General features: G+C 45.1%; 1 protein-coding gene across 1 annotated transcript; it reads left to right on the top strand.

The window, feature by feature from the left end:
* Positions 1-374: 374 nt before the first annotated feature.
* On the top strand, positions 375-4891 carry LOC127767850 (mitochondrial import inner membrane translocase subunit TIM17-1-like). Its single transcript, XM_052293309.1, has 2 exons — positions 375-1137; positions 4453-4891. Exon 1 carries the CDS (start codon positions 512-514, stop codon positions 1130-1132), a length of 621 nt encoding a protein of 206 aa, XP_052149269.1. The 5' UTR covers positions 375-511; the 3' UTR covers positions 1133-1137; positions 4453-4891.
* The last annotated feature ends 8171 nt before the right edge of the window (positions 4892-13062 follow it).

Raw genomic sequence — 13062 nt, forward strand, 5'->3', positions numbered from 1 at the left:
ATTAAAAAACGGAGGGAGTATATAATTAGAAACACGGGGATGATAAGGTTTGGTCTTTTAAACTCTTATAAGACAATGAGATAGCTACTTAATAAATTTTAAGTAAAATCATACTTAAAAAATATATAATTTTGTTTAGGTGCTAGCCGCACAATTGCGCGGTACACCCAACTTGCTATCCTTCATTGGATTAGCATCCTATACGTGGGTGCCCTGCCCACGATAGCATGGAGTGGGTCCCACGTCCAGCTGGCCCCCAGGAAAAGCGTTCATGGAAAGAGTAAAATATTTCGAACCCCTACTCTTTGGTGGGCCCTGGACCATCACAGGCGCGAGGAGAAGCGAAAGCCCCGCACGCTGTGATCAATGAACCGATAAACCATAAGCTTTAGCTTTGCCCATCAACTTCTCATCCAAGCCAACTCTCCCCTCCTCTCCTAGGTTTCGCCTCCGCCGCCGCCGACCGCCGCTGCCGTCGCCGCCGTAGACCGATCGAGCGGGAGCGGGGAGGATGACGACGTCGGAGAGGGAGCCGTGCCCGGACCGCATCCTGGACGACGTGGGCGGCGCGTTCGCGATGGGAGCGGTGGGGGGCACCGCCTTCCACTTCCTCAGGGGCGCGTACAACTCCCCCAACGGCCACCGCCTCTCCGGCGGCTCCCAGGCCGTCCGCATGAGCGTCCCGCGCACCGGCGGCAACTTCGCCGCCTGGGGCGGCCTCTTCTCCGCCTTCGACTGCGCCATGGTCCACGCCCGCCAGAAGGAGGACCCCTGGAACTCCATCCTCGCCGGCGCCGCCACCGGCGCCGTCCTCTCCCTGCGCCAGGGCCCGCGCGCCACCGCGACGTCCGCCCTCGTCGGCGCCTCCCTCCTCGCGCTCGTCGAGGGCGCCGGCATCTTGCTCACCCGCACCATGGCCACCCTTCCCCAGGAGGACCACGCCTACCCGTTCCCGGTGGTGCCGCCGCCTGAGGAGGTCTCGGCCCATGAATCGAGCCCTATCGCATGGGTTAGGGGAATTTTCGGGAGGAAGGAGGAGAAGCCTGCTGCTGCTGGTGGTGACCGCAAGTCGGACGTGTTGGAGTCCTTCGAGACGCCCAGCCCTCCAATTCCATCCTTCGACTACAAGTGAAAAGGGTATTCTTTTTCTTTTCTTAATCTCATTACTTCAAGTTTGGCTTGAGACATTGCGCTCTTCATTGTAGATTTAATTCGATTTTGTGGATTGACAAATGCGCTATCGTTATGCTGAAACGAAGGTGGTAAATGTATGCCTCTGATAGATTTATTTAGTTTTGAATTGATCAATAGTGTGATAGGTGAAGTAGGTTTGCTGTATGCTCACAATTCTGACTCTTGAACATTGAGTCTAACTTAAAGTGTCTCATCTATACCTTTTCCTTCGCAATAATTTGAAATTTTGGAAACATGGATGCCTATTGTTCAAAATTTTATTATTTTTTCTGAATCTTCCATTGCTTTTTGGTCGGTATTATAGAAATAAGAAACATTTGAGGGCACACATGGCCGTAATGGGTAAAACCCAGCTCCTGGTCTATAGGTGTCACATGCACAGTAGTAGGTTTGCTGTTCACTAGTCCTTATTTTCAACATTGAGTCTTACATAGTATGGTTGGTTCCAAACTTCCAATGGTGATATCAAATAAGGAAGTTTAAATCTAGCTCATATGTTGTACTGAATAATGTGGAACCATATTATGTGATTTATGCAGCAATTGCTTGAGTTCAGTACCACATTACCACTTACCAAGGTCCTTCACATCTTATATATTGCTGTACACACCTTGTTGGAATGTTGGCCCCTAAGGCTGCGTCAATAATTGTGTTGCATGGTAGCAGTAACTTTTTTTTTTATCCATTTAGTGTTTTGGGTCTCTCTCCCTGTCTTAATTTTTGTTTTGACTCTGCACACATGTATGCTCTGCAGGGGTGTGACCCTGCAATTTTAATATTATTGCACTTCATTCTACATAATGTTATTTCATGAATTCTGTTATCTGGTCATCACTGTTTATATCTTGCTGCTCAAGAACCGCTGATGCTAGCCAACAGCTCTGGTTTTCCCATTGGTACATTTGTAACTGAGTACAAGCAATTTATTCCTAGTTCCTGATTCCTAGGATTATTTCAGGAACTTTGAAATTTCACCCAGACAGCTAACTGTATGTTAGAAAGGAGGCTGGTGAATTAAACACAACACAACAAGTGGCAATATATGGAATCTAATATCTTTGACATGCCCAGAAATTGTTGCCACTCACCATCAGTCATGTTCAAGTAGAGGTGTAAACATGGTTCAGTTCCATATGGAGTACACCTATTTTCCCCTTTGTTACGGGTTCCTTTCTTCCTTTATGCCTAAATGTTTTAGAGGATTTTACCAAGTTTTCAGCTTTCAAACCTTAAAGAGTTTTGTTTCAGTGTGGATGTTGCCTACATTTATTTGCGCTTGCATACATGATGCAACCTTTTCTCCCTTCCTATGTTCCCCTTTTTTAGGAGTTCCTTTATTCCTTGATGCCTAACTGTTTAGAGGATTTTACTGAGTTAACCTTTAGAGTTTCGTTTCAATGTGGAGGTTAGCTGCGTATATGATGCACTCTTGTTCTCCCCCGTTCATTTACGGAAGGTTTTTAGTCATTTCTTTATGCAAAGCTAATGGAATCATTCAAAACTAGAAGAATTAAGATTTATCTGAAAATATGGAATGCACCTTGTGCGCTGGGGGTGGACAAATGTTGCGCAAAGGTAGTCATGATCAACCCGAGGGCGAGGTCAAATCCCTCGCCTCCCAGAGCCAGTACTCAAAGCCGGATGTCCTTTATTGAATAGAAGCCATCCTTGTAAAAGAGGCTGGTTTGCTACTCTTAATAAAGCTCCCATCCCAATAATCCTCAACAAGAAATAAGCAAATATAAACCGAATTTGATAAGCAACCTGATCCATAACGGTTCCTGTAGTGCGTCGTCCTGCATGCTGCAAATGGTGCAGGTTACTCTTGAACAAAGTCAATAGCTTCCAGTTTATTGGTATCCTGTTGTCAAGCATATCCCAAAATGTTTTTTCCACAATCAAGATTCTTGAACTAGTTCCTAGTTCTATTTTTCATACTAGTTTCGATTTAGAGAAAATCCCTTATATACCCTTGAAATTTTACCTAATCCCTTCTATACCCTTGAATTTTGCTTACTTCCTTGTGTACCCCCAAAATTTGATTTTGATCCCTTGCATACCTCTCCCGTCAGTTGACTGTTAGTTGACCGTGTATTTTCTATAAAAATGACCATTTTACCCTTGGATGAACAAAGAAATTCATGAATTACATTATTAAAAATATAAAAGCTTCTCGCATGAGACTATTATAGTTATGAGTTTATTGTGCGATGTATTATTTATCCCAAAAGATATTTTTAGATAATGAAATAAAAAATACGTATTTATTTTTTTAAAAGAAGTCATAAAAATGAGGAGCATTTATATAAAGATAGGACTACCCATGTTCACAACATTTTACCCATGTTCACAACATTTTTTTTATGAATGCTCCCGATAAAAAAATCCATTGTCCTATTAAAATTTCAAATAAAAAATTTAATTTATTACATTTATTTTATTTTCAAAATTTAGGTCAAAATTTTCTGCACTAATTATTTAGTCTCATTAGTTTTATAAAATACACACACTGTGCACTCAAATAAAATTTTCAATTGTTTTTGAAGCTTATATTTAAACCTAAAGCATCAAGGGTAAAAATGACATTTGCAACCAAACGTAACAGTGAAATGATGGAAAATGTAACAGTGGGGGCATACAAGGAATCAAATTGAAATTTCAGGGGTATAGAAGGGATCGGGTAAATTTCAGGGGTATGAAAGGGATTGAGTGAGTTTTCAGAGGTACACAGGGAATTTACTCTTGGATTTACTACCTTCAGTTGTAATGGCAATTGATACTTAACTCTTGGATTTACTACCTTCAGTTGTAATGGCAATTGATACTTAACAGTTGATATTTAAGAATTGTACAGCTATGTTTTGGCGGTTGGTGTCTCCTGTCCCAAACTAGCCAGTTTGGAAGTTTTCACTGACATATAGGCTACAAATGTTGTTCTGCTTATACTTACTCTATTTTCAAACAATATCTTTTTTAGAGTTCCAACATCTGAACCCTCGAGTATTACTAGTAACGTTAACAAATTTCGAAGGAAATTTAAGACTCCATAATCTTAGCACCTGCTAAATACATGGTGCTTCCATGCCAGGAAAAGTGATATTGCAATTCACCAACAAATATATGTTTCATGTTTGTGATGTTTGTCTGAAGTTATCTATTTGGCATAGTAAATTATTTGGTCTATTCCTGAGATTCCATCTGTTCTTTTTTTAACCTAATATCCATCAAGCTTATGAGTTATGTTTTTCTGTTGTACAGGGACATCTGATCTTCAAGTTTGGATCTGAAGTTTCTAATGAATCGTACGAAGGAAGAGAGGACCATTTTGTTAGATAAACATCAAACTTAGTTCAGGATCATAGAATCACGTAACATATTTTGACCACTTACCGTTTCATTACGTTTAAGTTATTTCCTAATGCTGTTAGCTTTTATTTATTATATGGTATATGCTCTACTGAAAGTGAAGTTAGTCCAGATATCTCCCTTCTATTACGTAGGTGAAGAGGCTCAAATTTTTTAAATGTGGAATTAACAACAGTATGCCTTCTTAATATGTACTTTGGGATCTCTTTACTTTGTTTTGTTGTCTTTATTTCTATATTTCAGCCATACTGCTTGCACGGCGCACAGTGTGGAGTTACTGACGCTGTGAAGGGAATCTGCTTCTCGAGAAATTATTTCAGGCTGTTTTGATCCTGTTATGCCATACAAGATTGTGTCATCGTGTTTGGTTGTAGATTAGGTTGTTAACCATGCCAAGCGTACCACGAAACTGATGAGGTGCAGATATTATGCAACTTGCAATACAGATGAGCTACATATATATATATATATATATATATATATATATATATATATATATATATATATATATATATATATATATATATATATATATTGGACGCAACTTAGGATCGGGCGCCCACGTCATGTTGACGTCAGTATGATGCATGCGTGCAAAACCACTTTAAACTATTTTCTCTTAAATTATTTATTATGCAAATCATGATCTGATTGCACCATTAAATTTGTTGCAATTAAATCTTTAAAACAAGACTACACATAGATATATTCCGACGAAATTTTTTTTACCTTATTATTGAATTTTTTAAAATGTTCCACGATGTTCCACCAAGTATATTGGAATTGTTTCATTGAGTAGATCAAAAATATTTCAATCGTTTAAATCGGGCGCGGTTTCACCTTATATAAAAATAATGTTTCAGCAAATAGCGAAAGAATGTTTTAGTTCGCTGCAACATTTTGTCCATACATAGTGAAACATTATAAGTACACTAGGTGAAATATTTTTGGTGGAACAAAAAATAAAACGTATTCCCATAACAGAGAGTTTCCATAATATGTGGGTGATTTGTTACAACAGCGCGTTTCATAATATGAAAATCCACTGCAACATTTGATCCGTACATAGTGAAACATCATGAGTACACTAGCTGAAAGATCGTAAAACTACTGGTTGAAACATCAAAAGAGACCATATGCAACATTAAAAAAATATCAATAAAAAAGCAAAAATATTTTTTTTGTCGAATATAATCATGTGTGGTTTTGTTGTAAATATTTAATTGTAACGAATTTAGTGCTGCAATCAGATCGTAGATTAGATAAATAGTTTACGAGAAAAAATCTTTTGAAGAAATGAGAGAAGGGAGCATGTGAGGAGAGAGTCTTTGTATGTAGTGGCAGGCACACGTAGCGTCCGATTTTTCTCCCCTCTCGTCGGGTGCCCGACGCCCAGTATTATTAGTCTTTGCATGCAGTTGACAGGCATACGGAGCGTTCGATTTTTCTCCCCTCCCGTTGGGCGCCCGACGCCTAGTATTATCAGTATTATCGGTCTTTGCATGCAGTGGCAGGCACATGCAGCGTCCGATTTTTCTCCCCTCCTGTTGGGCTCATTATTATCGTATATGTGTCGTACCTTTTTTGGGATGAAAATAGTCGGATCTGTTTAATGTACCGTGGGATAAATGCTTGATTTCGTTACTGGTGAGGTTGCAGCTTACCTTTTTATCGTTAATCCCTTGCCTTTTTGAATTAGCATCGGTTTTTTCATGTATCTATGACGATACGATAGTTACACCATAATTACATCATACCTGTATTATAATTACATACTAATTACATATCATAATATATATTCTACTTATATTATAATTACATACTAATTAGGTCTTCCGCCTCTCCGTCACTAGCGACCTCACTACCGGCCATGGAGGTGACGACCATCGCCATCTCCGTTTGAGTTAAGGTCACCTCTATCTCTTTCGCGTTCCCATCTCTCCACACAATGCCGAACCATTTCTCTGTTGACCACCTCCCATTTTGTGCATCACAGCCACCCGAACATGACCATGCCAACGACGCCCTGGAGCACGCACCGGAGCGCCGCCGCTTAGACATTGTTGTCGTCCGGCCATTCTCGTCCATCCCGAAGAAAGCCGCTGTGCCAAGAATCTCGCCTCGACCACCTCTTCAAGACACCTCAAGAACCCCAGCCGGAAACATCAAGAACACGGAGAACACATCCTTTTCTTCCTCGACGCCGATCCGAAGCACACGTCCAAATACACCGCGCGAAACCCCGTACGGTATGATACACGTACGCCCTCCATCGCGCGCGATCCGCCGCGGCGCCACCAAGCCATATCCGCCGCCGCCGCCGCCGCCGATCTCCATGGGCGGCTCGCACGCACCGTCGGCGCAGATCCCGTTCCCGGACCACATCGTCCACGAGGCCGGCACCGGGTTCACGCTCGGCGCCGCGCTCGGCTCGCCGTTCCACTTCTTCAAGGGGCTCCGCGGCTCGCCGCGCGGCCACCGCCTCACCGGCGCCGCCCGGGCCGTCCGCGCGGGGGCGCCCCGCGCCGCCGGCAGCTTCGCCGCCTTCTTCGCCGCCTTCTGCGTCCCCGAGTGCGGCATGGCCTACCCGCGCGGCGGGAAGGAGGACTCGTGGAACTTCGTCTTCGCCGGCGCCGCCACGAGCGGCTTCCTTCGCCTGCGCCAGGGAGCGGTCACCGCCGGCCGCGACGCGCTCTGGAGCGCCGCCTTCTTCGCGCTCGCGGAGGGCGCCTCCCTCGCGATCCACCGCGCCCTAGACGACCTCCCGCCGGCGGACGGTCGTCGCGGCCTCGCCGCGCGCGCACCGGTGGGCCGTCCACGCCGCCTCCCCGCCTCCCCGGGATTCCCGGGTCAGCCCATCGTGGTTAAGGAGGTCGCTGTCGCCGACGACGAAGACGACTCCGGCTTTTCCGACGGCTTGTTCGCTGAAGAGCGTCAGTGAGGACACCGACATCGACAGCGGCGTCGCCGGAGTTGTTAATTTTACATCTTTTTAGCTTCGTGAGGTGAATCTATTAGGATTTGATTTGTGTTACATTACACGGAAACTAGAATTCGACTAAATTAAGTGCAAATTCAATCCAATCCAAATCTGTTTCGAATTCAAAGTCAAGTTCCTTCTTCAAGTACTCGCCGATCACGGTGTTCGATCTCTGTACTACTACTGTACCAATCTTGTAGCGCAAGCCAAGCACAGCTCAGCCTCCTCCGTGCTCCGATCATGGCGTCGCCGTCCCCGCCGCGACCGGACGAGCGCGATACGGACTTGCCGTTGCCGAGCCCTCCGCGGAAGCCGTACCCGGGCTTCATACTCGACGACGCGGGCGGCGGCTTCCTGATCGGCGGCGGGGTCGGCTCCGCCTACCACGCCGCCAGGGGCCTCCTCGGCTCGCCAAGCGGCCACCGCCTCGCCGGCGCGGCGCGCGCCGTCCGCGCCAACGCGCCCCGCATCAGCGCCACGTGGGCCGCGCGCTGCGGCCTCTACGGCGCCTTCAAGTGCGCCCTGTCCCTGCCGCGCGCGACGGACGGCGACCCAGTGGTCTCCGTGCTCGCCGCGGGCGCCGCGGGGGCCGCGCACTGCCTGCGCCGGGGGCCCCTCGCCGTCGGCCGCGGCGCGCTCGTCGGCGCCGCGTCCATGGCCGTCATCGAGAGGGCCGAAGCCGCGCTGGACAACTTGCGCTCCTGGGTCCACTACCACAGGCGGCTTGTCCCCGAGGAGGACATCGATGGCGGCGGCGGCAGCGACCCCGAACCCGACGACGAGCCGCCGATTGGGTTCCTGGGGGTGCCGCCGAAGCCCGTCGTGGTGGAGGAGGTGCCTGCCGGATGAATACCCCAAACAAGTCTCTTCGTTTATTTGTGTAAAGAGTAAATAAATGTCATTGAATATGCTCAATGTAACCAAATAAGATTGACTTTATTAATACACTTCCATACAATATTTAAAACATGATGCAATCCACGGGGTTTATTTGTGTAAATATTAAAGAGTAAATAAATATCATTGAATGTGTTGCATGTAACCAAATAAGATTAAATTTAAATCATGATACAATCCACGGGATAAAATGCGACGTAGCATTTTGGGTCTCTGCATTTTTTTTCTCAGGTGTTGATTAAATTGGGATAGAGAGAGTGTTTTATATGTTAAGTTAGGCACCTATTTAAATGAGTTTCTATCTAGATTATAAGAATCTATAGCTACATAGTCCATAAAATCAATTAGAAGTTAGTAGGTAGAAAACTTAGCTTTTTCATATTTTTATCATCTAGCAACTAATTAGCTGCTTCTAAAAATTGAAGCTTTTTAAACTCGCATACAGGCTATTTTATTTAACATAAGTTAATTTTGTACTATTAAGAATGTTGTAAGGTCTTTTGACATGAAAATGATATAGTCAAGTTCTACCAAACAAAAGGTCGTGCCATAGGCGGATCTAGCATGGAGACGGCGGGGTCTTGAGCCCTCATTACTGGTACGAGTACTATGGGAGCCCCTACTAAACCCCCACTAAAATTTTTTTGCTATATGCAAATGGAAAGGGGATATAGCTTTATCTAGTTTATTCAGACCCCCTGCTATCTCTTCCTAGATCCGCCACTGGGCCGTGCATCTTGTATATTAACTTCTCTAAATGTCGTGAGATCGTTGGAGAATTAGGTGTGCCACATCATCGGTTATTTTTGCAAAAAGGCCCCCACACTTTGTGTTAATTGTGCACCGGTTCCCGCCGCTATCGTCCGTTCGATCGCGCGCTAGTTATGAGTAAATATTACGAGATCCCTATGTTTTGGGACTACTTTCACATAATAACAGGTTTTGAGATTTTTCTTTTTTACATAACACACAATTGAGGCTACTTGTATGTATCACATAACCGGGAACATATTCTGTCGACGGGGGGTACCTGTAGACCGGATATAGAGGTATTGGGGTACGCTGGTACGAGGATCTACGTAATACGACATCAAGCAAACAAGAAACAAGAATTATACTGGTTTAGGCCCCTTGATAGGTAATAGCCCTAATTCAGTTGATATGGGATTATATGGTGGAAACCACAGATTATAAAGGAAATAACAAAACTCAATGATACCGACAAGACCGTAGTCGAGTTGGTCCGACTAGATCACCCGGCGACTTGGCTCCTGTGGGCTTCGACTTCGTAGGCTGTGGTGGTTGTGTTGGCGGTGAGATGCGATGCCTTAGGTCCTCCCGGGGGTCCCTTTTATACTGTGGGTCAGTTGATCTCCAAGTAGAACTCAGAGATATCAGACCCCACACGATACAGTGACGACCCAGTTCAGTCCGAATAGGACTCCTTCCATCCGTAGACTCCGTTTCTATTACGTGATGAATTTCCTTAATGTGTATAGGAAACATCCGTATACGCGTAGGTATACCGTATCAGTATACGGCATATATCCAGGGGTAGAGGGTATACCTTATCCGTAACCCTGACATATTCTACGCACACAAACATCCCGCGCACACTCCATGCACACCAACTAGCAAATGTCACGAAAAATTCTAGAAAAAAATGGACATTTACTCATAATTGTGCTACACATGTCTGAAAAGTCTCATATTCTAATTCATTATATTTTAGCCGTAGCAAAAAGGTGAAAAATCTGACAGTTTAAAGGGTAAAAATATGTCAGAATTTTGTCTTTTTTGTTACAGCTAAAATATAATGAATTTGAAGATAAGATTTCACACATAGGTGTAATACTATTGGAAGTATGTGTCCAATTTTTCCTAGAACTTTCTATGATATTAGCTAGTTGGTGTGGATGGAGTGTGCACAGGAAGTTTGTGTGCATATGTTATGTTCCCCGCTTAACCCACCACTGTTACTCTACCGTTACTTTACCGTTAACCCTAGGTTTCCGTGTCCAACTTTGACTGTCCGTCTTATATGAAATTTTTTTATAATTCGTATTTTCATTGTTGTTAGATGATAAAACATGATTAATATTTTATTGTGATTTGTCTTTTTAATTTTTTTTATAATTTTTTCAAATAAGACGGACGGTCAAACGTTGGGCACAGAAACCAGAGTTTCTCTTTTTTTTAGGACGGAGGGAGTAGGAGTAAGTCGGGAGCTCCAAGTCGCATGTTTCGTGGAAAAAAAAACTTCAAAACACGTGGTTCTGTGAAACTAGTTTTCCAAAACTTAGGGTTATATGACATTTGCTCAAGAGTAAATTACACAAAACCCAAGATATTGTGGTTCAAGCTGCATCACAGAAAGGCCTTGTTCGGTTTATTGGGTTTTACCCCAAAGAGAATCCCTCCCGTCTCACTCAAACCCTGTGGGGGATGAATCCCCTTGCTTCTCCTAATCCCTCTCCTAAAACCTCTATATGGTTTAGGACCGGGAAAGCATCACCACAAGTTATCCCATATGGCCATATGCATCTACTCAACATCACATATACTGATATACACGAATTAATCATACTCATCAGCACATATACACACAATTAATCATACTCATCAGCACACATACACATAATTAATCGCTTGCCCATCTGAACATAAATAGTTCACAAGATTGACAGATCTGACAAGAACTATCCATGCACGTCTAATGATTTAATCACATAAGCAGTAAAATGAGTAGACATGTCTCAGTTAAAAGGTAGAAGTATCAGTCAAAAATTCAATCATATAAGATCCAACACCAATGCTTGCTCCAAAGGATGTCTTCACCCTGAACAGAAGTGCTAAAAAAACAAAGAAAAGAAGTGCTCTTCCTGCATGTACAAACCAGAAAGCCACACATGCTAGCTCTCAAGAATGTCATTATATGCCTTTCATATAAAGAGAAACAAATAACCAACAGAAGCCTGAGTGAAAAGGATAAGCAATAGTTAATAAGTAAAATCTAATATCTTTATCAAACAAAGAATTTGAGTTGCATTCAATATATTACTACGGAAACATGCTTAGTGATGCATGATTTCTTTTCTTTAAGAAATGGTAGGATCTCTTCATGTCTGAAATTGAACCTAAAATCAATCCAACATACTACCAGGATAATTATCAATTTTTTATCTGGACAAAAATTGAAAGATTTAACATATAATTATCTACTGAGGTAATTAATTTATTCTTAGACATATCTATAAAGATACACTCTATATATTAAAAAAGGATCAAGATAGATGCCGCCACTGCTGTTGCCGCGAGCGAAGAGACACCCAGGAAACCCTAGGACACCAGAGAGAAGAGGGGAAGGAAGAAGGAAGTTTACCGGTGAGAAGTTAGCCACTGAAGGGGACAACCGCCGGAGGGGAGGCACCGCATCGCCATCGCCTCCTAGTCGCGTCATCGCCTTTCAGTAGTTGTGGCGCCGCCGCAGCGTGTTGCGCTTGCGCGTCGCCTCCCGGCTCCCGTTGTGAGGATTTTTTTTCCACACCTCACGAGAAGCTGATTTTTTTCCCGGGTTGGGGTGAGGTAGCACACTGATTGGGTTTAACCGAACACGTATTTTCTTGTGGGCCGGCATTGAATCCGCGTTGGGCTGATCCACGGGATTGCAGCCCAACCCCAGTCATTCCCGGACCAACCGAACAAGGCCGTAACATATCAAACCGAGCCGGGAATTGGAAACGAATCCGATCCGTACCAGTGGTGTTCATCCAAGTATTCGAGTCGTGTTCACTGTTGAGGCGCACGCGCGCGCGTCTCCCTTAATTATCACAACCCACTCCCAGCTTGAAATCTGCATCGTGATTCGATCCGTTCTTCTTCCCTGCACTAGTGCAAGGTCGTCGTCGAGATCGATCGATCCATGGAGGAGGAGTGGGGGGTGCCCTACCCGGACTGTGTCTTGGACAACGCCGGCGCTGGCTTCGTGGGCGGCGCCGCCGCCGGCACGCTCGCCCACCTGTTCACGGGCCTCCGCGACTCCCCCTGCGGCCGCCACCTCGCCGGCGCCGCCCAGGCCGTCCGCGACGGCGCCCCCCGCCTCGCCACCCGCTGGGCCGCCCGCCTCGCCGTCTACAGCGCCGCCTGCCACGCCCTGTCGTCGGCGACCGACAGGCACGACGACCCGCTCGTCTCCGTCGCCGCCGGCGCCGCCACGGGGGCCGTCGCCCGCTTGCGCCACGGCCCGCTCGCCGTGGGCCGCGCCGCGCTCGTCGGCGCCGCCACGTTGGCCGCCGTGGAGCTCATGATCAGGGATAGCGTGGAAGAGCACGACGACGACAAGCCCCGTAGAAACCAGCGGCCTTTGCCGGCGAAGACCAAGGAGGATGACGTCATCCTGCGGATGCCGCCGGCGATTGACCATTTCCCGGTGCCTGACCCATTTATTGCTGCCTCTAGAGGTAGCCTCCTCCGGTTTCGGGGTTAAATTTGTTAGTGCTATATATAATTATATATACATACTTAGAAAAAGAATGTTACTAATAAAGCTCACTCGTCTAATAATTTAATTAGTTGGAAGTTATACAAGATTCAATCATATTGGCTGTTCATTTCATTCCCGATTG

Source organism: Oryza glaberrima, chromosome 3 (assembly GCF_000147395.1).
Source record: "Oryza glaberrima chromosome 3, OglaRS2, whole genome shotgun sequence".
Classification (NCBI taxonomy): Eukaryota; Viridiplantae; Streptophyta; class Magnoliopsida; order Poales; family Poaceae; genus Oryza; species Oryza glaberrima.